This window comes from Bacillus rossius, chromosome 12 (genome assembly GCF_032445375.1).
Source record: "Bacillus rossius redtenbacheri isolate Brsri chromosome 12, Brsri_v3, whole genome shotgun sequence".
NCBI lineage: Eukaryota > Metazoa > Arthropoda > Insecta > Phasmatodea > Bacillidae > Bacillus > Bacillus rossius.
Window position 1 is genome coordinate 53720179 of NC_086339.1, and position 26494 is coordinate 53746672.

General features: G+C 35.1%; 2 protein-coding genes across 7 annotated transcripts in view; both read right to left on the reverse strand.

Moving 5' to 3' along the window:
* Nucleotides 1–1335: 1335 nt before the first annotated feature.
* Nucleotides 1336–26494, reverse strand: part of LOC134537946 (4'-phosphopantetheine phosphatase) — a 111534-nt gene continuing 86375 nt past the window's right edge. For 3 of the 6 annotated variants that reach the window (XM_063378944.1, XM_063378939.1, XM_063378945.1), the window contains one exon: nucleotides 1336–12378. In XM_063378944.1, the coding sequence (XP_063235014.1) occupies nucleotides 12141–12378 (238 nt within the window). In that variant the 3' untranslated portion in view covers nucleotides 1336–12140. The remainder of the gene's footprint in view (nucleotides 12379–26494) is intronic. The other 3 variants (XM_063378943.1, XM_063378940.1, XM_063378941.1) reach the window with 2 other exon arrangements.
* On the reverse strand, nucleotides 12399–26492 carry LOC134537947 (uncharacterized). The gene is made up of 2 exons (XM_063378946.1): nucleotides 20930–26492; nucleotides 12399–20805 (listed from the first exon to the last, which is right to left on the reverse strand). The coding sequence occupies exons 1-2, from the start codon at nucleotides 22320–22322 to the stop codon at nucleotides 20546–20548; spliced, it is 1653 nt and encodes a 550-aa protein (XP_063235016.1). The 5' UTR covers nucleotides 22323–26492; the 3' UTR covers nucleotides 12399–20545.

The window sequence follows — 26494 nt, forward strand, 5'->3', positions numbered from 1 at the left end:
GTCAACCACGACACCACCTCGGGCAACCTTCCATGTAGATTCGCAAGCACCAGCAGGTGTTCAGAGGTGAGCTCGTTCAACCCAGTACTCCGGTTATAGTCAAGATTCCAAGTTGCCGGGAACATGTCAGGTGTCATGGGTCGTTCGTGCACAGTGGTAGGTATTGAGTAGGCTCTGTAGACGTGTAGTCCTGGAGAGCAGTGCCATCAGCCACTGTCCTTGTGAGTTAGTGGGCCTTCCCCAGTCCACGTGGCAGCAGTTGGAATCCCCTGGGTGGGCAGTACATGCTTGGGACTGGGTGCAAGAATACAGTCTCCAACGTCTGTAGGACAGGTAGCGGGCAATGACTGGCGCACTCCTTTCTTGATCAATGCCTAGCCCCCTCTGGGGCTAATTTTGTTTTCTTTTCAGCCAGGTCCCTGTGATAAAAGCGATGTCAGGCTTATGGTGGTCCAGTATGTCTGCCATTTCATCACAACAGTATGTTAGAGAGTTGGTGTTCCACAGTAGTAGTGACATACCCACCTGTTGTCATTGTCACCAGCTCTTGGGTTCTTGATGGTGTGCTTGTTAGGGCTACCTAGGATCGGAAGAGTCCAAGATTGCCGAAAATTTGCATGTTGCGGTGAGGATCACTTTGCATGCGTCATTGAAGGATGGTGCTCGAGCATGTCTTTTAAGGGCGTTTGTGATGAGTGTCAGATGAGGTTTCCGATTAAGGTGAAAATTTCTACAAGTGAATATGTAGATAATGGGTTTGGATCCAGTCAGGAAGTGACGCAAAGTCTGAAATGCATAAAAATAACAACACCAAAAACTTCTGTTTTAAGATAAAAGAGATAGACCTTAAAATTAAACTGTAAAATCTTGTCCCTAATAACCTGAAATATTTTACGTTTAGAATAAGCCTCGCAAAAAAATTTTGAAAACAGAACTTGTAACCATATTTTTAAGCTTCTATTAAATGATTATTTTGAAAGCATTTATAGAAAATTATAAACAGACTAAGTATTTCTGTAAAACAAATTACATTCTTTGTATTCAGTACTGAAGTCTGCCATTCTTTGTCAGCATGTTCTATTTTATCAAGGAGTATAATTAAATACAGGTATGAATATTTCCAGTAATTTACTTTATATACTTAAACATCTATCAAGCAATAAATATTTTACTTAAGGATAAACTGTGAATGATAACATGTTTAACTTGATGCTAGGAAAAAATGGTTACCGACCACAGTCATCTCAGCCACGAATAAACAAAATCAATACTATGTTACAAAGATTAAAAACTAAATAAATTATTGCTGAAGGAACAAAACAATAAAATATCACATTTCAAATAAAATATTTATTGTAATATCACCAAAATTCGAAAACCATTTTTTTTTCCTTTCTAGCCCATACGTGACTTTCCGCATAAATGTATTTTTTCTCGCAGCACAATTTCACATTTCCAGGTTCTTTAATCATTTTAAGTTTTTCAGCAATTGCAGGAAAATGCAAATGCAAACCTTCAGTACTCTTTGCAATGTTTTTCTCACAAAACCACATACTAACAAACCTCAGTAATCCAATAATCAACAGCAGACTAACCAACCTTAGAGCTTGACGGAATTTGTGACATCCAACATTGCTGCGAGGCTTTTTCAGCATGCATTTTACAAAAAATGTGTGCTTCTCTTTATACTTTATTCAGGTAGCTATGGTACAAGCCAAACTAAACCTGCTGTCAATGACTACAGAGTTCTGAAAGAACACGCTCAGATGACTTCTGAACTAACCCGAACTGTGCCGAATGCACGTGTTTGAAATTTATTTGATATTCGTGAATTATTTGATATATGATTCAACAGTTAAAATTGAGTACTTTTTTTAAACTATTCCTTACCGACAAAATACATAAAGTGGAACTTATTCCAAAAAAAAAAAAAAAAAAATATTTAAAAGAGAAGAGCGTAACATGTATGAAGCCAAGCTGATTTATTAAAAAAATATGCATTTGTTTTAGCAATGTAGTAGTTCTATGTTTTTTATATGTATCAAATAATCTGTGATTATAATTAAAATTAATCTTTTTTCTCATTCTATTATCAGAAGGATCAAATGCATTCCCAGTTATTATTTATTTCCTTGTATTTTACACCACTATATTATGGTTCCATACATATATTTGTCTCGTTTTCATTTAAACCATATTTTCATGAATTTTTCTTGGATTCTTGTGAAGCGTAAAAAAAATATTTCACTGTATATAGATTAGATTCGTAAAATTTTACCAACATATAAATTGTTCTTCTCCCTGGTCGCATGAGCGTTCCTGACGACCACTTATGTGCGTACTGTAAAAGTTTATCAACATTAGCCAAATATTACAAGTGTTTTGCTTCACTTATGTTTAGGTTCACTTAGTCGACTCAAATCCGTACATCACTTGCTGGTGCCAGACCATCCAGCATTCCGGACCATTGGATGCCAGACTATCGTAATTCTACTGTAATACAAATAAAGTCCATTAATCGTAAGTATACACTTATTATTCTAGATAAGTACACACCACAATTCACAAAATTCCATATCCTAATATTTCAAAATCAAAATAGCCACAAAAATAATTTATAAAATGAAAAAATTAATTGCGCATTTCCTAAAAGAATATTAAAAAATAATACAATGTAATTTATAGACAATTATGTCACATCATACAGTTTCTCCCATTCAAACACTTAATGTAACGGATCACTCACATGAGATCACTTGCTTAGCATAAGATATCACATAACCTTGGACAAGTCTTCAAGAACTCAACATAGTTAGAATCAATTTTTTTTTAATTCAATAATAAAATCTTTTTCTATGAACAGCCATAATTCACAATTGCAAGAATCATCCTTAATTGCATTTAACTGACAATGCAACACAGTAAAATGCATTAGAGCCCTGATTTATGTAAGGTTTTTGCTAATAACATTTTCCAGCTTGTTCCACTATTATTTTACAGTACTGCCATTTTATTCATAAGAAAGAGGCATAAATTTAACGTACATAACACTATATTTCCTGCTTATAAAATCAACAAATAAACTTTAAAATGGTAAAACTATTCATTATTTTTGTGCAGTGATTGTCATTAAAGTACATAGTGTCAAAACAGTAAATTAAATCAATATAGGGTTCGTAAAAACTAACTTTACCTAATTTAAAGTAAATACACTGAAAATTATGCTCCAAAAAAAGCATAAAGCTTCAACAGAACCAATAATAATTGTGATGCTTCTCAAATTATGGCTACTATAAATTAAATAAAAGTATATAAATGATTCCAGAAAAAAATCAATATAAATAATATTCTGGAATAAATAAAAATACTGTATGAACAATATTCTTAATAGCTTTCCTGAAAATAAATATCAAAAAGATTAATAAATTAAATAGAAGTTCTGAAAATGTAATGAATTTCTGGTTGTTTAAGTTGACTGCACAAAACCTTTTTTATTCTCTTTTCAACCTGGAAAATGTTTTAACAGCATTCTATTATTTTCACATCTCACACTATTTACAATTATTATTATTATTAACAGCCTATACACATTAATATGTACAAGGAACTATTTATTACCACCAATTAAATATTAAATAAATAAGAATGCCTGTGTGAATATCAGTTGTTTAATAAAAATTGAAAACGAATACGATTATCAAATTATTTGCTAATACCAGTATCAAATTTGAATAGTACGAATGACAATTATAATCCACCAAAAAAAATTTTTCACGACATATAACTTCAGAAAATTAGACAAATATTACTAAAGCCGAAAGTTAGTTTAGTCAAGAAAGCTACAATAATTAAAAGGAAAATGTTTGTACAAATATTTAAATTATGAAATAACTTTTTTTAAATATGCAGCTAAAAAAACTTAACCAAACCAACCAACTAACCAACCAACCTTTCATTTCAGTTCCAATTCGACTTATTTTCCACAACCTGCTTCGCTACATATTGATTCAAAAATTTTTCACCAACAGCAAAATACCGTGAAATCCATTGCAATCTATTTTACGAAAAACAATTTTTTTTTGTTAATTTTGTATTCGCAAATGAGTGATTGAATGAGCTCATATTTACATATTTAAACTATAGTTATTCACAAGTTTTCGTTGTTAATGGCAGCCGGGTAAATTGTATTCAAGTTCAGCAATAATACGTATAAACAAAATTTTTGCTATTTTCATCTTGCATCTTAAACCATTATTTACAGTTACATATTTATGTACTTTTGAGATGGAAAGTCTGTTTCATCATAGACATATGTAGCAATTAGGTAAGCTGCTTCTGTATCACATGGTGTTTGATTGTGACTATCAATTTATACGCCGTTGAAACTATGATGCTTACTTCTTTTAATGCCCATCTCAATGGAGTTTCCATGTTTTGTGGTGGTGTAGTCCATGATTTACTTTTTTTTCCCCCACTTATGGTGCGTGTGATGAAAATAATATAAATAATAATTGGCTTTCAAGTTTTAAATGACAAAATATGCTATATTTTGAATTGTTTACATGCATTATTGCATTACTTTTTAGCGAGACTACGTTTTGCATGTTTAAAACATCACTCATTGTTCATGTTTTTGATTATGAAGTCCTATTACTAGAGACATGCAGTTTTGGGGTTTATTTTATAGCAAAATTCGTTGTTATTTACCCTTAAAAGTGGTGTTATCATACATCAAAAGCGGTGTTATTTTTTAAATAGTTTTAGCACTATAAATTTAAAAAATTAAGCTAAGCATACCTTGAAATTTTGGACACATTCTTGCATTGTACAGTTGCACTAGCAGCAGTAATTTACAATCGAATTTACACATCACTTTTTACATACAGTAATTGAAAATATTTTAGTACCTAAACCAGCAAGAATAAATATGAAGTCTCTAAAATAGTGACATAAACACATGGAACAAAATCCTCAAACTTTAGCTCTCGAAAGCAAAAGTAGCCATGATACACAAATTAGCCTCACTTAAATTTGTCCTGCGGTCTGTTAAGACTGTGTTATATGAGGACAAAAATCGTTCACAGTCAACGTTTGCAGAAGGCATCCAGATGGCTTCAAGGCAGCTGGAAGCAAACAATGGCTGTGACAGCTTTACTACATTCAATGACTTCACTACGTCCACTGAATTGTCTGTTTCCATTTGTTTTGTAACAATGTCCTGAAGCTGACCAAAACCAGCTGTTAATTCTTCAGTGCTTATGGAGTAGAGACTATGGACAGTTTTCAGTTTCTGCACCATTTCTGGGTTTAATTTAGTAAGCAACAAACTTTCCTGACTAAAAATTTGAATTGCTTCAAATCTCTTTCTACTTGGATCAGTTGTCATGAGAGAGTTCAGTTTGGAAAGGGCTTGTGTTGCTGTTCTTGTGATGGACACTTTAGCTTCAGCAGCTTTAGCGGGGGGCATGTTAGACAAAGCTCTACTGGTTGCCTCAAAATAAATGCCACGAGTGATGTTTTCAAATTTTTTTTTTATACCTTGCAAGTCCCCATATAGTGAATGGGCAGTTGGATACAAAGAACCTTCAAGTTTCTGTATTAGCTCTACAAGGCTCTTGGCATGCTCTTTCACAAAGACAGCTTGACAAAGAATGAGAGAAATGTCATTTTCTGTGAGTGAACACAGAAACTCAACCCCTGAATTTTGTGTTGCCTTTAGTTCATCTGTTTTGCAGAAATCAACAATGTCATGTATGTAGTCTGCTACATAAAAAACACTGTTGAACCAGGAATTCCATCTAGTAACAACAGGAAGTGGGAACAATGGACGTTTCTCTCCATGCTTTTCTTCAAGAAAGCTAGCATACAGGTGCCTTCTTTTCCTGGTGTTGTTGAACACATTTTTTATTTTGCTCATAGCATTGTTCAACTCAGGCAACTCTTTCACCCAGACATTGCCAACAAGATTTAACTTATGTGCCCAGCACTGGACATGCGTTAACTGGTCTCCAAGGATTACTTCGAGAGTACTAACAGCCTTGGTCATAGAACGAGCAGCATCGGTTACTACTGAGAGCACATCACCATACTGTACATTGTACATTTTGAGTGAATCTAAAATTGCCCTCACACAGTTTGTGGCATTAGCAGCTTCAAGAAAGTGAACTCCTGCAACAAATATTTCTGGTTTATCCTGTTGAAGATTCAGAATTCTAAATAAAACAACAAATACACACCTACCCATTTTATCTGTTGTTTCGTCGCACAGTATGTCAATTTTTTTGTCCTTTAATGCAGTTTTGGCATCTTCAATTCTGCATTTGGCTATGTCCCCTACATATTTCTCACGGACTGTTCTCGCAAGTGGCATGTCTCCAGCACCTTCGATGTATTTGTTCAGCCATGCCCTGATATTAGGATCATCAAGCTTTTCAAGGGGTATATTTGCCTTTATAAAGGTCTCTGCTGTTTCCTTTATAAATTCCAACTTTTTGTCTTTTTGGACATTATTTTTTGCTGTCTGAAACGCTGAAGATATTGACGACTGGCGTTCAGGCGCACTAGATGAGCCTTGCAATGAAGAGAGACGCTTCTTGTGCTTTTCACTGCCTACATGTTTTTCACATGAGTCTTTCCTATCCCAAGAGACGGTGACATTACAGTGACGACAAAAAAGTGTGGTTGAATCACTAGCATAAAGTCCGTGTTGAGAAAATTCAGAGGCTCGCTGTTTTGCAGTTACCGGCACTTTAGGCATTTTAATAGGCCTAATGTTTTAGCCGACCTTTAAATTGTACACCTTTAATTTATTTCACAGACGTTGAAAACTATCTGTAACAAAATTCGACCCGTTAAACTTTAACTTGCGCACAACAGAATGTTACGAATCGTCACCGTGTTTGCATTTTAAATTTGGTATTTGGTTAATAAAAATGGACGCAATGGACAAACAACGCTAAAGACTATATAAGAGAACAACGCTTCGAGAAACAACCTGCTGTAAACACCGTGATAATCGACTGTCCAGGCGAGCCGAATATCAAAATACAGCAAAACCCCTTATTTGCACTTTTCATGGGGACAAAGTAAAAAAGTGTAAAAAGCGGGAAAGTGTAAATAAAGGGAAAAGTAAGAAATACGTTAAAGTTAATTAAAATACAGTCGCATCCTGCAGCGTTCAGAACGGGCTACATTACACAGTAAAAATAAATAAAAAAGGGGTGCAAATTGATGAAAATTTACCGTCAATTGCGCGCCTTGCTCGGAGAAAGGTCATTGTACTCGATCATCTGTTGTTACAGTGCGGCCTGCGGCGTCTGTTCTCTGAGCTGCGCATGCGCAGTATAACTCATTCAATGCTCCGCCCAGACTCGTGACCTTCCATCAGCAGCCAGCCAATAGAAGCGAGCTTAGCGGAAAAAAATATAAGCTCCACCTCCCGTGTACCAGTTTTGTCCAGTTCTAATACCAGTTTATTGGTATACGCACCCGCTTACTCGCTGCCGTGACATGTTCAAGTTTACGTTCATCTTGATGTCTTGATACCAATAATTAATTATTTACGATCCCCACAAATAAATGGTTAGTTTAAAAAATATGCGTCAACAGTATAATACTTCCGAAATTATATAATACGTATAAAACAGTTACCAAGATTCCACTCATTTTATCTTGTGAAGTTCATGTCTCGTACCAGTATTTCGGCTAAGTTGTGACATAAATACAGTATCAGCACTTACAATGTTACGATCAGCCACGTAATATTTCCGACATTTCCGTTACGTTTCTATATTCGTGAGTTTACGTTTTTCCCTAGTACAGTTTAGATTGTCTCCTGCTGTAATTACTCGGACTTTTACACGCCTAGGCTTAAATTGTTACATGTTTAGAAATAAAAGCAACTTTTCATGTTATAAAATACACTGTGTGGGTAGTTATCTTTGGTTTTTTGTTGTTTCACGTTTGTTACTGTATTTACAAATTGAATTGCCGTGTTAGAATGAGGAAAATATTCTGACTGTTCGCCGAAAATTCAAGGATTTCGCGTTATTATCCAAAATGTGAGAAATTCGCGTTATTCTTAAAAATGTACTCAAATTCACGGAAAATTCGTTTTATCGCAATCGCGAAATATGCATGTCTCTACCTATTACACATCAATAAAGGATATTTATATTGCACAAACGACTTAATCTAACCAGTGAACATTGGTATATGACAAGCTCATGAGGTATACGTATATACCATGTGAAGTATTTGTAAGCAAACAAATATTCGTTATTATGAAATGTTAGTATTCGAGGTCAAAATGAAAACGAATAATTTATTTTATTCATATTTGGATACGAAAATTGTAATATTCGCACAGGCCTATAAATAAGACTTATGTATAGAATCATATGACAAAATACAGTGTTTATTAGATGCCTGGTGATAGTTCACTGCTGTAGTTTGTCGAAACTATCACAACCACAGATGCAACATTCGTACAGTGCAGACCTATTGTACTTGATACTTTTGCAGGTACAAATTTTTTTCATTAATGAATAATGGTTTAACAGAAGTGTTATGATCTCAACTATACAATACACAGGAATTCAATTTCTTGTTGCAAAACACAGTCGCAGACAAAATATCAAATATACAATAAGAATGAAAAATCTGTTTTCTGTATCAATAACATTGTAGTATTATTGACAAATGCTGCTATTTCAGGTCATGCACAAAGTAACATCAGCAATCATGAAAACAGTTCTCAAAACATATTTTAAGATCAAATATTTTAATGGGGCTAAAAAAATTTTTTTCTCTATAAAATTTAAAAGTAACTCCAAGTGACACTCCCCATTTATTAGTTAGTTTAACATGTATGCATTTTAAGAGACAAAAGACTGAAGTTGGCTAACAATACAAAGAGCTAAATTTGACTGTCAGGCTGTATGAACTTAAAAGGTAATAAATGACAAAAAAACTATCAGCTCAAGAAATACAGTGGCCATGTGAAAGAAGAAAGATATTATCACACACATATCTACCATACTGCAATTCCAAATACTTAAACTTCACAGTTCAAAACTTTCAATTAAAATTAATACAGCAATACTGCTTACACCAAAGTTTGAATACTGAAGAGTGAAAACCACTGCAAGCATAAAAATAAGATATAAATATTTGTTGCTTTTACATAACAGCTCCTCACTCTAAGTATCACAAGCATTTTATTTGGTTCAACATACTAACATAATAAAAAGAAATTATTATTCAAAAAAACCAATTTAAACCCTAAAATACAGCTTAATGGAAAAACACAAGGAAAAAAGTGCCGAGCTGATTGATAAAAACTAAATATGAATCTAATTATTAAAACAACATGCCACCATAACAGTTTTACAACAAAATTTGGATAGCAATAAAAATTAACAGTTAAATAATTATAAATTACAAACGACAGACTATGTACAGGCTAAACTTTATTTCCATGACAGCACCATTTGAACCAAGAAGGGTAACACACTGGAATTAACTACAGTCATACAGCATTTAGGCTACAACCAGCCTGTGACGGTATTTTGCGAAAAGCAATGAACCAATTTAAAAATAATCATGACAGAAGACAGTAAATATATAAAGCCAGTATTGTAAATACACCTGTTTTAAAAATATTAGTCATAACAGCTAACCCATTTGTGGTAATTTCAAACTTTTGTAAATTTTTTAAATGGTTAATACAGTACCATCACAATAATAAGAAGAAACAGTTCACAGATTAAATCAGAAGTCAATTTCAAAACTACACCCGCCAATGAATTACTGCATGATTTGAAGTAGCATGGGCATATGCTAAAAGCTCTTTTCCATCTACGTATAATTCTGTAAGCGTACAATGTCAACAGCATTTGTGTAATGTTAAACGCAATGCATCAAATGAATAATACGACAGATCTAAAAATCATAGCTTACCCATTCCTAATATCTATTAACTTCCTTCAATTTGTTACTTATCTAATAGTGCCCAATTAAAATAGCTGATTGATTTAGACACCACACAAATATTTCTAGCTCCCCTTGTGTGTTTTATCAATTGTTACACAGTATGCCATTCCACGAGTTAGCAGCAGCTATGGTGAGATGCCAGAAGCTTCCAGGCCACTAGTGGCATCATGTGGTTAGCAATTTAGTGTTGTACTTTTAGTAAACCAAAGAGTGTAAAATAACATTAACTTTCTTGCTAATAGAAAATGTAAAGTTTATGGTTTCTTTAATCTAATAAACAATTTAAACACAGCTTCCAAATTAATAATTTGATTACTTATTCATCACAAAGCCTATTAAGTCAAACAATGCAGCTGTAGTTTTTTTTTTTCCATTTAATTTTTATTTTAGTATGATTATTTTCAAAATATAATTTAAATACGTATATGTTTTTTTTATAATTTTATTTAACTATATTTAATATTTAAATTTTATTTTAATGGCAGCAGTGTGTTTTTTTAAATGGTAGGCAATACACACACTTCAGTGGTTGCAAAACAAAATATTTTTACTAACATTTATTTAAACATAAGTAAAAATTTGATTAACCATTACCATCTAGACCAATGGTATGATGGATAACCGAATAGACAAACAGAAATCTCTTAATACATATGTACAGTAACGTGATTTCACTGCGCATTTGGGACAAAAATAAAATTAAATTTTCCTAAGTAAATAATACATACACTGCATATAATTTTATAAAAAAATCAATATGAACTTCAATTCATATAATAGTAGTAATTTACAAAAATGTACTGAATGTACACTATACATACATATTTACTACTACTATAAACGTATTTTAAAGATGTCCATTTGTTTGATTGTTGGTTTGTTAGTTGATACATTTTTTACACATTTTACGTATAACAGACATCAACGGTTAAATGAATGATGGTTAATCAAAGGTTCACTGTTTAGTACTGTTTTGATAAGGGCCATTATTTTCTTGAAATAAAATAGGGCATTATTTCATGGGGCAAATGTAACCTATGTCATAGTGTAGTACATATTCATAAAATTAGAAAGTACATTAAATCCAGAGCTGGGCGGGATCCCAGTTTTCCCTGAAAAACCGGAATGGTATTTTTCCAGACACGTCAGCAGGAAATTACTTTTTCTCACTTCCCTATTTTATTCCAGAGGTAAACATAGCCATGTGCCAAACTTGTTTTTGATGAACTATTTTCAAGTTAAGCAAGGCACTTTAACCTAATCCAATATGTGCAGGCGATCCAAAATGCAACTTGCCGCAATATAAAACTGAAACTATTAACAGTGGCATAACCAACGTTCATAACAACCAATGTTCACAAGTACTTTATTCAGCATCTAAAACATACACCAAAAATTCACAGTTATTTCACTACTGTCGCCAAACGCTAGCGAAACTCAATTTCTATATGAATAAGACATTTACATTTAAAAATGTAAGAAACTATTATTTGATTGTTTTGTATCACATACTTGTATATCCATCATCAAAAAAAATTGTCCATGATCATGGACTACAACACAAAACAAGACAACTGTTATGCTACTGACAAAATGTGAACACCGTAGTTGAAACGATACATAGTTACGATGTTCACACAGCAGTAGTTTTCTTGCTGCATTTATCTATGAATCTATAGACCTTGCACCTTGAAAGCAATGTAAACAAATGTATTGTAAATAAGTGCCAGAACCATGTAAAAATTTGCTGTAAATGTGTTTGAAATATTGCAGAATGGGTACATGGTCATTGCAAATAAACTGAACGAGTTAATATCTTGAGTTAAAAGTGTAAATATGATCTAATTTTTTTCAGTATTTCACAAATTAGACTTGTTTTAATTTGAAGGTTACAATAAAATTAAATTAGGTTTGCCTTATTCCTTATTATTTTCCAATCCTTTAAAATGATGTGCCTTTATTAAAGTATAATCGTTATATTTAAGCCTACACAATTAAAAAGAAACCATTTCCCTATGTAATAGATCAGAAATTTTTGAAATCTGTATCATCAAATAATACTTGATCCTGTCTTGTTTCCTGCGGGATTTTTTTTTCACCTTTCAAAATTTTATGGAACCAAAATTCCTTATCACACCCACCTTTATTTAACCCTCAGAAAGTTGTAAACTGGGGGAGCGGGGCCGCTCGTACTTGCACAGCACGGCGTAGAGGTCGCCGCCCAGCCGCCGGGCCAGCCAGCGGTTCTTCACCACGGCCAGCTTGAGGCACTCGCAGCTGAAGGCAGCGTCCAGGTTGGTGTGCAGCGCGCGCCCCATGCCCTCGACCACCACCAGGTCCACGCGGCGGGCCGTCATGGCGTGCGCCAGCGGCTCGCTCAGGCGGCTGCGGGCACACTGCCTTATGCCACACACACACACACACCTGCGATGGGCCAAGCATGCAGTTCAATACTCAGTATTCTAAACATATCACATTAAAGGGGAAAAAAAATATTTGAGAAAATTTTTTAAGAAAATGTAGTAAACTAAGAATTCAACACTGACGAGTCATAAGTTTACTAGGTCTATTTTTTTTTTTTTTTTCATTCCTATCCTATTAACATTCCCCACATTTTGAAGATTTGATGTGTAAATATACAGTAAAACCTTTTTGTTGCGACCCCATTTATTGCGACCACCTCTCTATTACAACCCGATTTCGAGGAACCGTGAAAAATTGCCGAAAATCCAAAGAAAATCGGGCAGAAAATAAGTTTCTTGTGATGAGTAGTGTGTTACTGCGTTTCTCTTGCCGAGTGCTGTACTGCCGTAGGCAGCGCATATCTAAAAATATATACCACTTCCTGTCGACCGCTGTCAGCGCTTGACAACCCCCATTCCACGTCCCTTTGCCAGCAGGGTGCAGATAAAGGTTTTAGTGGCAACGTGTTTACGACCACTGTCAGCGCTTAACAACCCCCATTCCATGTCCCTTTGCCGGCAGGGTGCAGATAAAGGTTTTTGTAGCAACGTGTTTACGTTCAGCTTTTTGCGAGTGTCTAGTGTGGTATGCAGTTAAGGCAAAGAAAGCTACCTGTTGAATTTCTCTTGATTTTGATTACTATCGGTTGACAATACACAGCAACCGACTGGATCACGCCCGCATCGACTTGTTTTAACTGCCGCAGCGATGTTTATTTTGACAGCTCAAGCAATTATCTTTTCCCGTGGGTTGACAGAAAAAAGTCACTTCACCCAGCATAAAAAAAAGGCTACGCCACATATTCCCCACGCAGGAAACACACTGGCTGCCGTCTGTCTCCCTCGCATTTATCTTTCTTCTAACATTCCACGTCTCAACTCTCGCGCGAGCAATAACGAAGCGACCACGCATTGGGCCGTTTTATGCTTTGTTTGGTGACAGCAGCTTGATTCTATTAGGTATATTCCTTTTCATAGGACCCTTGCTATTAAAATACATTTATTTAAGTTTGAAAGCTTGTAAATTCCTTGCCAGAGATGACTTAACTCGAACTTGGTGTGAAAAGTGACATATTTTGACCCCTCCCTCGCCGCTTTAGTACCCCATTCATAATAGCCCAATTTTACGGGAGAAGGGAGGGTGAAATGAGCATTTTCTCACTGAAGGTTGAGGGCGTACCGGTTTTTGAGGTTGGAATATTGGTGGAAATTAATGGGCGCCACCACGTGAGTGGGCACGTGGACCCGGCTGGAAACTCTAACGCAGGGCGTTACGTGGCCCGTGTGCGGCGAGATATTAGCCCTCCTGACTTTTAACGCAACGCCTGTCCCTAACTAAGCCCGCTCTCAGCGTCGGGCACGCTTCTAATTACCGCAGTGGGCTCTCAGAGCGTCCCACACGCCGCTGACCAGGTTAAGGACCCATGTGGCCCCCCCGAACACAAAGACACGTGACTCAATTAAGTTGGTTTTTATTACTCACGTTACACGCCCTTACACAATCCTCCCTTGATACTGTTATAAAACGCCCGAGGCACGAATCGAATTAGGTGAGGAGGCGAACCACGCACATGGTCGCCTCAAGCCATTACTTAATACACAGATGATAGAAAACTCCGGTGAGTAAATAATTATTAATTAAGCAGTTTTTCCGACCGAGAGAGGCCCCGAAGGATAAAAAGAAAACGATTTGAATAAATTAATTAACAGAACTACTTCTCGGTGAAACAACAGTGATGTCCTCGGGGTGTCTGCAGAGACGTCCGCTCTCGGCCGGCTGAAGGAGACTGGGCAGAGATCAGGGCTTGCGGAAGGCAACATGGCGCCCTTCGCGCCAAACACAATTACCGTTAACAACTTATCTATTGCGTGCCCCGGGTTAGTATTGAAAATTACATAAACTCTTTACAAAAATCAGCACATCACATCCATACCCAGACCGTCTGTAATAATTACTTATATGATAGAAAACAGTTTAAATCAAGTTACGTGCTAGTTCCTCCGCCGCCCGCTAGGGAGCGTCCTTGTCCGTGTTTGCACGTATTAAATTACAAAACATCATGATTTAATTAAACAAAAGACACTCACATGCATAGCCGTCGTGACACTATTTTGGGGCGAAAAGAAAAGGATTACAATATTAATTAATATATATTAGGGGTGCGGCGCACTGCAGCTAAGCGCCCTCTTGCTGTAGTTCGTGGCGCGCAGTTTGAATCTCACACGGTTACGTACGTCACGACACAAATGCCGGGTAGGAAAGGTGGTGGGAAAGGGAACGGAGGATGATCAGGCTCGTGGGGCGAAGCCCCGGCTGACGTCAAGGTTTTTCAAAGGGGAGCGAAGTTGGGGTGTTATAAGGGACACTAGATGGTTTGTGTGTCTGGGAGGGATGAGCTAGCCTTGAAGAATGTTAACGAGAGGGGAGGGAGGGGTGGGCTTATGCGTCATGAAATATTATAAAGCTGAAGAGTTTGTTTGTTTGAACGCGCTAATCTCAGGAACCACTGGTACGATTTGAAAAATTATTTCAGTGTTGGATAGTACATTTATCGAGGAAGGATATAGGCTATATTATATTATCAATAACATTAGGGATCCTTACTAAAAGTCCAATTTAGAATCAAATGCGTTGGAGGGGGTTAGATACAACATGCAGTACACGTACGAAGTGTGTGTTGACGATGCCGCAGGCGCTAGAAGTTGCCACGCACTAAATGCCTTATCATTGTTAATTTTCCCATACAAGTAAAAAACACCCGTGTGATATTAACAAAGAAGCAATCAGTACCCTCATATAGAATACATAGAGATAGTGTGAGGTATATATGTAGATATAAAGAGATAAATACAGATAGAGAGATACATAGATATAAAGGACTATAGATAGGGACCCCAGAAAATGGTAAATAAAACTGGCTCATTTCGGTGTAAAAAAATGACAAAAGCGGTGCAAAAAATCGGTGTAAAAATAAGCAAGCCGTGCAAAAAATTGGTGTAAAAATAAGCAATTGGTAGAGACCCTAAAAAATGGTGAAAAAATTATGCCATTGGCGGTGTAAAAAAAACCTCATAGCGTATAGGCACTACAAAGTAGCAGACTCTGCCTTACATCTGCCCACTTTGTCTGTCGTTTCATCACACAAGAATACAATCTGTTTGTCTTCTACAGCGTGCCTTACTGCTTCCTTATTTGCCTGGCCAATTTTTGGGACATAAGTTTCTCCAAGAGTGTTGGCTGATGGCAAATCCCCTGCACCTTAAATGTATACATAACTTACAATATACTTATAAATAGGTAGCATTTATAAGGTTATCACTGAAAATATTAATGGGCTAATTTACTCAAAACAATTCTATGCCAAGCCAAACCTAACCTAACCTTTTCAAGATTACTGCTGGATTACAGAGTCAAACCATCAATCAGTCAAAAATATCTTGTGGTGTGCTCACCATTTCACAATGCAATCCATCCTATTTAAGTGTTTGTTAATCTGAGGTACTTGCATATTTATTTGAAGTAAAGGTAAGTTCGGCCTAAAGGTAAGTTAATTGATAATATTGTAGGCCTACATATGCTTATGAACTTTTATTAGAGGGGGAAAACATTTCTAAATAAATAAGGCTAACCTTCAACATGGGTGTTAAACCATTCCCTCATAGCTGGATGATCAGCTTTTTACAAAGGAATGTTAACCTACAGCATCATATTAACAAAATCAGAAACAAATTCTTGTTTCCTGCACTTTCAAGCTTGTTTGCTTTATTTACGCTGTCGCCTATCGAGATTTGTTTAGACCGCGGGTTCGCTGGGTGATTGAGGGGTCCCAGTGTGAGAGCGGGAGACTGGGGCAGGCGCCAGAAGTGATGACTCCAGAGGGCTTTGGGAGCATCCAACTTGCTGGTGAGCTGAGTGGAGTAGGGGGCCGGAGGTGGTGCATAAACTGAGATGGGTAGCCTCAGTCCCTTTGCATAGCCAAAAGCTCTAACGCTCTTCCCGGTTGTGTATGCGGCGTATCCGCATCCACGCCCGTGGGGACCCCAGGGCAGCAGGGCTGATTGGCTAAGAGCGCTGGGTTATCAAAGAAAAGGGGGGGAAACCCTTATTCGTGACTTACTTATGTGGTATATATTTTCTTATTGTTTCCCATATAGTGAGATGATAAAAAAAATTTGAACATTTCCCTCTGTTTGCGTTTTCCCGGTTTTTACATATTTTTTTCCTGGTCCCTTGAAATATGTAAAAATGAGGTTCTACTGTATTTTGTTGGATTTGGGCAAGGACCATAAACTGCCTGCTGACCATTCTCTCTGAGAATATAGTTCTTTGATTGGTTAGGCCTTGTCTCAACAATGACTATAACTTTAACTATATTTTCATATCAACTTAATTTACAGAGTAACAAAATTTCTTAACGCGTGCTAAACTGTGTGTCTCAAATGAAATAAGCAATTTTGAAGCATGATGTGTTGTATAAATACCAAAAACTAGGTTGAAAATGTTGTGTATGAACAAATTAAACTTTTGCGTTTTGGTGACACCGACCACTAAAAGACACTGATACCGAAAGCCATTTTGACTCTTCAGTTTCTTTGTCTCTCTCTGTCTCGCTCTCTCTATATATATATATATATATTAGGGATGGGGCGACCGAATCCAATATCCGCCGAATCCGCCGAATCCTAGGGATTCGAAGATTCGGCGAGTCTGATATAGGATTCGTCAAAGGATTCGGTTTTTTACTATTTACGGAAAAAAAAATACAGTAAAACTCGCTTACGAGGTTCCGCATGGTAGGTTTTTCCGTATAAAGCGTTTAAATTGCCCGAGGTCGCATCATTTACGCCATTAAATGTGTGATATAAAGTCCATTAACATGTTTTCTGAAACTTCCTGTCTCAAATAATGGCTCACGTAAATATAAAGAAAAGACAAATGAACAACAACATACAAAGAAATATGGATGATGTACCATAACTACAGTACAAACCCAATACATAGTTATTTTAAGATAAATACCACAATAAGAACTAAAGATTCTTTGTAGAATACCATAATTACTACAGAAGCAAGATAGCTACCATATTTGCACTATAGTTACCGTAACAACCGAGATGTATATTTACCGTGATAGTAATGTATAGAGGTGTAAAAGTAACGAAAAAATGTGTACCCGTATGTATTCGTTACTATAACAATTAGTACTCGTTACTTTCGTATCGTTACTCGTTACTTCTGATACCGCATGTCATGGCACATGCTATCTTATGTAACAGCATCGAATCGAGTCGTATTTCGTACGCGTACAGTATGACGTCGCGTAAATAAAAATAAATCGAATATAAACAATTAAAAATATTTGATAATGAACAGCTTTTGTTAACCAAGAAACAATTAACTCTCATTAGAGCGGCTTTATTATAATATATCTTTTAAGATTAGAACATAAAACGTGAAAATACGCGATTATAAAAAACAAAAACATACATATTTATAATTTGTAAAAAATACTTTCTTACGTTGTTTCTGTTCGAATCTAAAACTTTGTCTACACACACAATACCTTTAATAAACAGTAAAAAACTTGGACGACGAATTTCCAAATTATACTTTTATTAATAAACAAACATCGTTCTTTGTAACGAATAAGCGCGCGCATGCGTGAAACATACAAAAGATGCGAGTAACGAAATGCATTCGTGTGTAACGTTTCGTTACTCGTTACTAGATGCCGCACCCGTTACTCAGTAACGAATACATACGGTTTGCTACAGCTCTAGTAATGTATTATTTATTTATGACATATTAAATTAAAGAACATTGTTGAAAAAAAAAAAGGATTTTAAACTTTGATATGTACAGTTGGCACACGTTGCTAAGAAATAATGCGATGTGAAAGAATGCAGTACTACTACGAAAAGTGAAAATGGTACTCATGGATTTTTAGGTTATGGCAGTCTCTTTCGTTTTTCAGTAATATCGGCCGAAAATTAACAAGCGTACTGTATCGGAAGTCGGCAGAAATGCCGATTCAACTAAATATTGGCAAAATCAGCTTCTTCAATACATTTAATGACATGAGTAAACATATTTCAGACTTCAGGATATTGAAAAAGACTTTAATTTCCATGTAGGTTTATGTGTGTTATGTTTTTTTTTGCAAGTGTAAATTGAATGAAGTAAAATGCTTTTATTTTTATTACTTTCAATTGATTAAACTTTAATGACCAGTTACAGATATTTATGACACTAATTTTGAGGTTAAGCAAATTTACTAAAGCATTCCAGCCAAGCAGGTTGCCAGCGAGAGACGCTTCTCTTCTGCTGGAAACACTATCTCCAATCGTAGAGCTAATTTAACTCCTGAACGTGCAGAACAAATTATTGTTCTGCGTGATAGATTAAAGAACAGAATTTAATACTCTGTGACAATCTCTCTCAGAATTATTGTGCTGAAAAGTGGAAATGTTGAAACAATGTGAATGTACTTTTCAAACAACATGATTTTTGGTGCTAAGTTTGTTGAAGCTCAGTAAGGACTCCAGAAAAATTGACAAGGATGAAATTTTCCCAAGATATGTTACATTTACACAAACATATACTTGGTTATGTTAGTTGGATGATATCAGTTACTAATGAACCAATGGAAACAGGTAAGATTCAATGGGAAAAAAATGTTATTTTTTTTTAGCAGTCCAAAATGTAAACACACACTGTAAATAGTTACCCAAAATTAATAAGCCCACTTCATTTTTATACTTTATTCAAACATTATACTAAGTTTAAGATAAAAATTATTTCCCAAAAGTGTAACTGTACCACAAAAGCTCGAGCTCGGCTCGAAGTAAAATTCTTAGGCTCGCAGACCTCTAGCTTATTTATAGAAAAAATCTAACCGCTAATCTGTACTAAAACTGAAATTTCACAAGAAAAATTTTTTGTCTTTATTCACACTTAGGCTATACCAGAAATGTACCAAACTACATGTGATAAAGTCAAGGGACTTTTAGTGCAAGCAGAATACATCTCACTTACATTAGATATGTGGACATCATCTGTTATAAGATTCGGGTTTGGGTTCGAGATTCGGCAATTCCAGTCGAGGATTTGAGTTAGGATTCGGATTCGAGGAAATCAGGATTCGCCCCATCCCTAATATATATACTAGCTGCAGTACCCGGCTTTGCCCGGGCTGATCACCGGGTGATATATTGTCCGCGAGTTACAGCAAAATGGATAGCGATATGTCCAGTGTGGTGGACATTAAGAAATGACACATAATTACTGTTTGTGTATCTGTGACCTATGGTTTTCTGTTTACCCATGGCGATCGGTTGAAAGGTTTAGAAGTTGATGCGCTACAGCGCCATCTAGCGGCGAGTTACAAAAAAATTGTTAGCATAAAAACCTTCTCCATGATAAAAACACTTCGATGTGCCAACTTTCATGGCGATCGGTCAAACGGTGTAAGAGTTTATCGACGACATACATGCCAACATCCAATTTATATATGGGTGAATCTCAGATTACAGGCCATTTTACTGTGCTGTTTTTTTATTTTCACAATGAGTTTTAAAAATTAAAAAAAAATTATGAGCTACTACTCAAAGGTAGATGAAGAGATGTATCCTGTCAGCAGAGCTGAAAATGTAAAATTTCAACTTTTTTTAAAACTTCAAAATTCAGGCAACCATGCTAATGACAAAAGCATCCATGCTAATGACATATGACACCATGCAAATGATTAAGCATACAAAAAGTGTAGATAGTCAGTAGGCAATTCTGTCCAGATAAAATACATAGATAAATGAAATTAAAAAAGGAACCTGTTAATTTATTCTTTTAATATTAAATAACAATTAGGCTTATTTAGAAGGAAAACAGTGTTTTTAATAATAGAACTGTATAATTTGGTATTGAAATATGAAAAAAATTACAAAGTCTACTTCTTATCTTAAAAAACTAACATGCATATTTAAACATTAAAATTATAGGCCTAGTTCACTTTGCCATAGTTATTTGAAAACAAGTAAAAATTTAAGTGCACCAATATGGTAAGGTTAAACATCACACACAATGTCATTTGGCTCTAGAGATCTTTAAAAACAAAGAAAGCAGCTCTTGAGCCAGATGGTGTTGGACTGTCTATCTTCTTCACAATGTCACTCAGTCCATATGTGTGCTGGTCCTTATGCACAGGCCATCTGTACTTCCTTCCAATTGTTGGGTACATCACAGTCACTTCTATTGCATGCTGAAGAATACCGATTATTTCACCTGGATTCTGTTTTCCATCATAAGTAACCAGTACCCAATCTCCAATTTTAAAATCTGTGAGGTGTACAGGATCTATAAAGTTAAAACAAAACTAAATTAGTACTATTCATAGATGTTAGATGTATGCTTGTATGAGGATTAACAGTTGAGGCAATAAGGTGACAAATGAGATAGAGAGTAAAAAAATGTGTCTCACCTTTTGTCATTGTGCTTGTAGTAAGAACTCCCATATGATAATGTGAACAAATGTCAGTATGACAGATGAAACAGCTAAGTTTCCGGAAATGAACTTTACAAGAGTTTCTGCTCCACTTCAATTGGTGAACTTTCATGGACCCAGGGAAGGACATTATCTCAACATCTTCCATTACTAATTCAACGTCTTTGATACTTTCTTCTAGCACTACCTGAACGTGTACTCCAGAAATATGTTCTCCTAAACTCGCAACCAGGGTGTCAATGTCACTGATATCAATTCCTTCTGCTACATTACGGTCAGCAGTTCGTTTCAAAACAGCGCCAACACCATCGGGTGCTCCCTTCCCATGCCCTGCCTCGGAATAGTTCCAAGTAATAGAGTCTATTTGCAGAAATGTTTTGGGGATGTAGTAGCTTATCAGAGCATACATGGTCTTATTTCTATATTGAGTGCTTGGACTGTCTGAAAGGAAATGAATTCTGGAAACAGTTGGAAATTGTTTCAAGTACTTATCAAGAATGGGTGTAAGATGAGCTGCAATGGCATATGGGTCGTGTCTCAATGACTTGGATAGAGTGCAAAATGATTCCTTGATACCACCAGCAGTATACATAACACCTGTATGTAATGTTATTTGTTCCTTCGAAGCACCAAAGTGAACAGATTGGGTTTCTGAAGCATATTTGCATGCATAGTTTTCTGAGAAGTCAACGTGCATTACAAGTTGTGAATCATCTAAATGAGTTTTTAGATTTCGCATAACTTCGAGCTGGTGTTTGATATTCAAAATGTGCTCCATAAAAGGTACTATTCTGTTTTCTAGCATTTGAATTAATTCACCGACTGTGCAGGAAATTTCTTCTTTAGTAGTTTTCTGAATGGTAATCATTTGTTTTGTTTTGTTGCTTAGTACTTTTTCCTTTTTGTGACACCATTGTTTTACATTGGTTTGTTCGTCAAAGTCAAATTCCTTCTCTGTGAATGTGATATGCTTGTTTGTACAAAGCGGGCACCTTCTGGCTAGACATTCTTCACTAGTTTTCTCACATGTAAGAGCTTTTAAAAAATCATCAATATTTCTTTCCTTAATAATTTCTAAGAAATGTAGTTTTTGAACAAGAAGCTTCATGTTTTCGTGCTTAGCACAGAGGCACGTATCTCTTTCATGTACTTTCCTGGGAACAATCCAAGAAGGCTTGTATCTACAGAATGAACTATAGCTGATCCTGAAGTTCTCTGCCTGTAGAAACTTTGCATGCAGATTTTTTAATGTGTTGTTCAAATAGCGTTTCTGCTGTTGCTTCCCATTTCTTGAAACCACATCTTTTTTACCTGGGCATAAAGTAGAATTACCCTCATGTTCTAAAAAATCACTTACCTTCCTCTTCATAAATTCAATACTTGCTTTCTTTTGCCTTTCATAAATTAATTCATGTGAACGCCTTTGTTTGCAAGATGCAGTTTTAAGGGGAGAAAATGCTTAGTGTGAGTCAGCATTCTATACTTTTTTTAAATTCTTCCAGAGATCACCTTTGTAAAAATTTGTTTCTCTCTTTCACTTTTTTTAATGCTATCAAATTTGCTTTCCAGTTCCTTTGTAATTACTTCTGCAAACACCAGTTTACGGCGAACATCATCAGGCACTTTTCTTCCGCGGAGATTTTTCTTCACTTTTGTATTTGGAGTCAATGTTGGAGTCTTTTCTTTCCCTTTCAGCAATCTCTGATACCTTTTCTTGTATTTGTGGTACTTTTTCATAAGGGCACTGTTTACTGCTTCCAATTTTTTAATTTGCCGGTAAGATTTTGTTTTGTTTCGTCGAATTTGTTTTCTTCCCTTTTTTTTTTGTGTGCTGACTCTTTCTCTTTCAGAATATGACGATGTGCATGGTATGTTTTCATTACCTTCTTGATTGACTCTTTCTGAATCACACACATTTTGTACATTTTCTTGTAAATACGCCTGCATTTCTTCTTCCTCTTTCTTCTTATTTCTGTATTTTTTAGTTGCTTGCCTCCATTCTTTTCGTTTTTGTCTTTTTTGTCTTTCATTAAAATCAGCAACAAGTTTCACCTTGCCGGTAACTTTTGCTTTCAAGTATATTTTGTGTTTCTTTTCTTGGAGAGCTTTGAGTTTTTCAGGGTCTTTTTTGAGCCTCTCTCTTCTTCTTTTTTCACATTCTTTTTTTTTCTTCAATCTTTCTGCTGTACTCATTGCAGCTTTCTTTCTAGCCATACTACCAGTTAATCTGTAACCATATAAACATAACAAATGTACTCCGTATCATTCAAAACTTAGTTTGGATTTTCAAATTGAAATGAACAAATCTAAATTTTAAGCATATACATATATATACAAACACACAAACATATACAAAAACCTCAAAGCAAAATATTTAACTTGATGTTTATAACTCGAGTTTTAGTGAAATTATGTATCCTATCCAACTGTAAAAGAAAAATATTTCATTAGCATGGACTGGTGTCATTAGCATGGTCAGCAATTTCAGAAATGCCCATGCCAATGACAATGAATTTGTCCATGCTAATGAAAATGTTTACTTTAACCTAACCTCACATTAATATTTGAAGACCCATTAAACTTTCACTAAGCCATGAAGAAGTAAACATAGATAACAATCATACTGAACAAAAATATTTTTTAATAATTACTACTTATAGCAATTACAACATCCATGCTAATGACAATCAATTTTCATACTCACCATAAAAAGTCCACACAATATATGATAACATCAACTTAGGCTTGTAGTTCCCTCCAAAACCAAGTTAGTTCTGCCAACCTAATGGAAACTAAATATCCTTGTCAGTAAAAGAATAACAACAAAACCTTTTTTTATCTTCCAGGAGCTTACAAACTTTGACCATGCTAATGACACAAAACACTAGGGACCAACTTTGATCCAAAGTACTCTGAGCATTTTCAAAACTGAAATAAAACTTATATTCAGAAATCAGTCAATAAAGTATACATTTTTCAAAAATCTGTAGATAACTTTCAAACTTAAGCAATTTGGTTCACAAGTCAACCTACAGCTTTGTATACTGTGTTTTGGGACAGCCATGCTAATGACATTTTACAATGTTTTTAATTTTTATATTTTTATATTTTGAAATAAATCTTAGAACACACACACGACTCATTTAGAGGTCATCTGTAGCTGTAAGGAAATTGATTAAAAGTAGTAGAACTGTCCCTGGACTCTTAGCAATTCACTAGAGACCAATTATTTCCCGTAATCTGAGATTCACCCAGATATTCTTATATTTCGAAATTTTGGGGCTTTCACTTTTGCGGACAGTGGATGTTCAGGACCTCGAATTGTTTGGAACACTCCATCTCGAAAGAATAGATAGTTGAAATTCCTGAAATTGTCGAAATTTTGGGGCTTTAACCACCTGGGGGGGGGGGGGGGGTGATGTTGAGGACCCCGAATGGCTCGGAAACACTCCAAATCGAAAGAGATATAAAGGAATATAAGAATGTAGGTATTTGCTGTACTCCTTCTACCATAATAACAATATTGACAAATAGAAAGCTTATTACCTACCTATGAATAATTATCTAAATAAATTAATAAATAACTCTATGTTTAAGAATTTACGTACATACATAATATTAAACTTCAAACTATACACACCAAAAAAAAACTAAGGATGTTTGTGAAACTATATTTATTTGTCATAATGTTTAAAACATTTGTAGGATTTCTTTATATGTAAAACTGTGGTGGCAATATTCCGCTTATCCAAAGGAGTATAGAAATTAATAAAGACATCACTCCCTGTACACACCACAAATCTTTGAATTAAGTATAAAAAAAACAAAGTCCAAAATGAAACAAAAAGTATAAATAACAACTAATTTGACAAAAAAATTATACAACTGGAATGACAATGTTAACATCCACCTGAAATTTAATAGAAGTAGGTAGGTAAGAATATATATATAAGAAATTAAATGAAATTAAAACATACATAAATAAAATTATCTCACACTCAACCAAACATAATGTTTAATATGAAATAAAGGAAGATGGCAATTACACGTAACTATTCTAATTAATAAAAAAAATCAACTTTCCTCAAATAGTTAAATTCAAATTTTTCAACAATATATTACATAATTGATAAATATTTCTGGTCTTCGGTCTCAGCAGCCTTACGACTCTTGACGCTCAGCAGATAAATTATAAACACTAAACCAAACTCCTTGCAAATAAGTAAGTAATGTAAAAAAAAATAACAATATGGACAAACAGAAAATATTAGTAGGCCCTACCAACCTATGAATAAATTTCGAAGAAATTTATAAGTTTAAGAATTTATGTACTTACATAATATTAAACTTGAAACTATCCAAACAATAAAAACCTAAGAATGTTAGTGAAACTAATTTTTTTTATTTGTCATAATACCTAAAATACGTATGTTTCCAAAATGAAACAAAGTATAAATAATGACCAATTTGACAAAAAAAAATTGTACAACTCGAATGACATTGAAAACATACACGTGAAATTTAAAAGAATTATGAGTGCCCTAGGTAGGGAGGAAAAATTTTTATATAGAAGAAATTAAATTAAAAAAATGGGTGCGTGTACTTAGGTACGCGCATGAGAAGTTATACTTCTTTGGCATCATTAAAAAATAGTTTTTAATTGCATGCAAAAATATTGCGTGAAGTCCCTCCGCATGGAAGAAGTGAAACTTCGTAATGTGGAAATGAAAATAGGAAGGGGTAGAAATTGATTTTTAGTGAAATCATATTGTATCAAATCAAACTAAAAAAATAAAGGAAATAAATTTATAACGATTCATAGATTGATCTTCAGAGAGAGAGACACCTATTGAATGTCTATAAAACTAACTTTTTTATGAGAGCAGATTTTCATGAAATATATGATGAAATCATTCAACGATAAAAGCTGTTTATTTAATTAAGCGGACGGGTTCGCCCCAAGGAGAAAATAACGCGGCGAGACCTCGTGGACATAGAGAAATGGCACACTCACTATTTATGTGTCTAATAAACATGATTTTTTTCTGCAATTTAAATTGTAATATACAAAAACTGTATTGAAAATTGAAACAAATATGGCGACACTACAAACTGTCAAGAGCTTTTTTTTTCTTACTCTCTACTTAGTTCCTTACAATAGCAAAACGTAACGTAATAGCTTGAAAGCTATTGCTCGGCAGACATACAGGAATGACACTAACAGTTTTTATATCTATGACACACATTACACTTTTTAGTTTTTTCTTAACTCAGAATCGAGATAAAATATCCAATTGTGAATCTAAACCATCCTCGAATCCCCGTGAACTCACACAAAAAATTTCATCAAAATCGGTCCAGCCGTCTAGGAGGAGTTCAGTGACATACACACGCACACAAGAAATATATATATATATATATACACACACACACACACACACACACACACACACACATATATATCCCCCTCTTTCTCTCGATCTCTCTCTCTCTCTGTGTATGTATGTCTGTGTGAGTGCGTGTGTAAGATACCCAAGTGAA

What these genes read in the sequence shown, in the direction of transcription:
- LOC134537947 (XM_063378946.1), bottom strand. Translation starts at nt 22,322, where the DNA reads ATGAAGAGGAAGGTAAGTGATTTTTTAGAACATGAGGGTAATTCTACT. An exon ending in TACAAGCACAATGACAAAAG is followed by an intron (nt 20,806 to 20,929) that starts GTGAGACACATT and finishes TTAACTTTATAG; the next exon opens with ATCCTGTACACCTCACAGAT.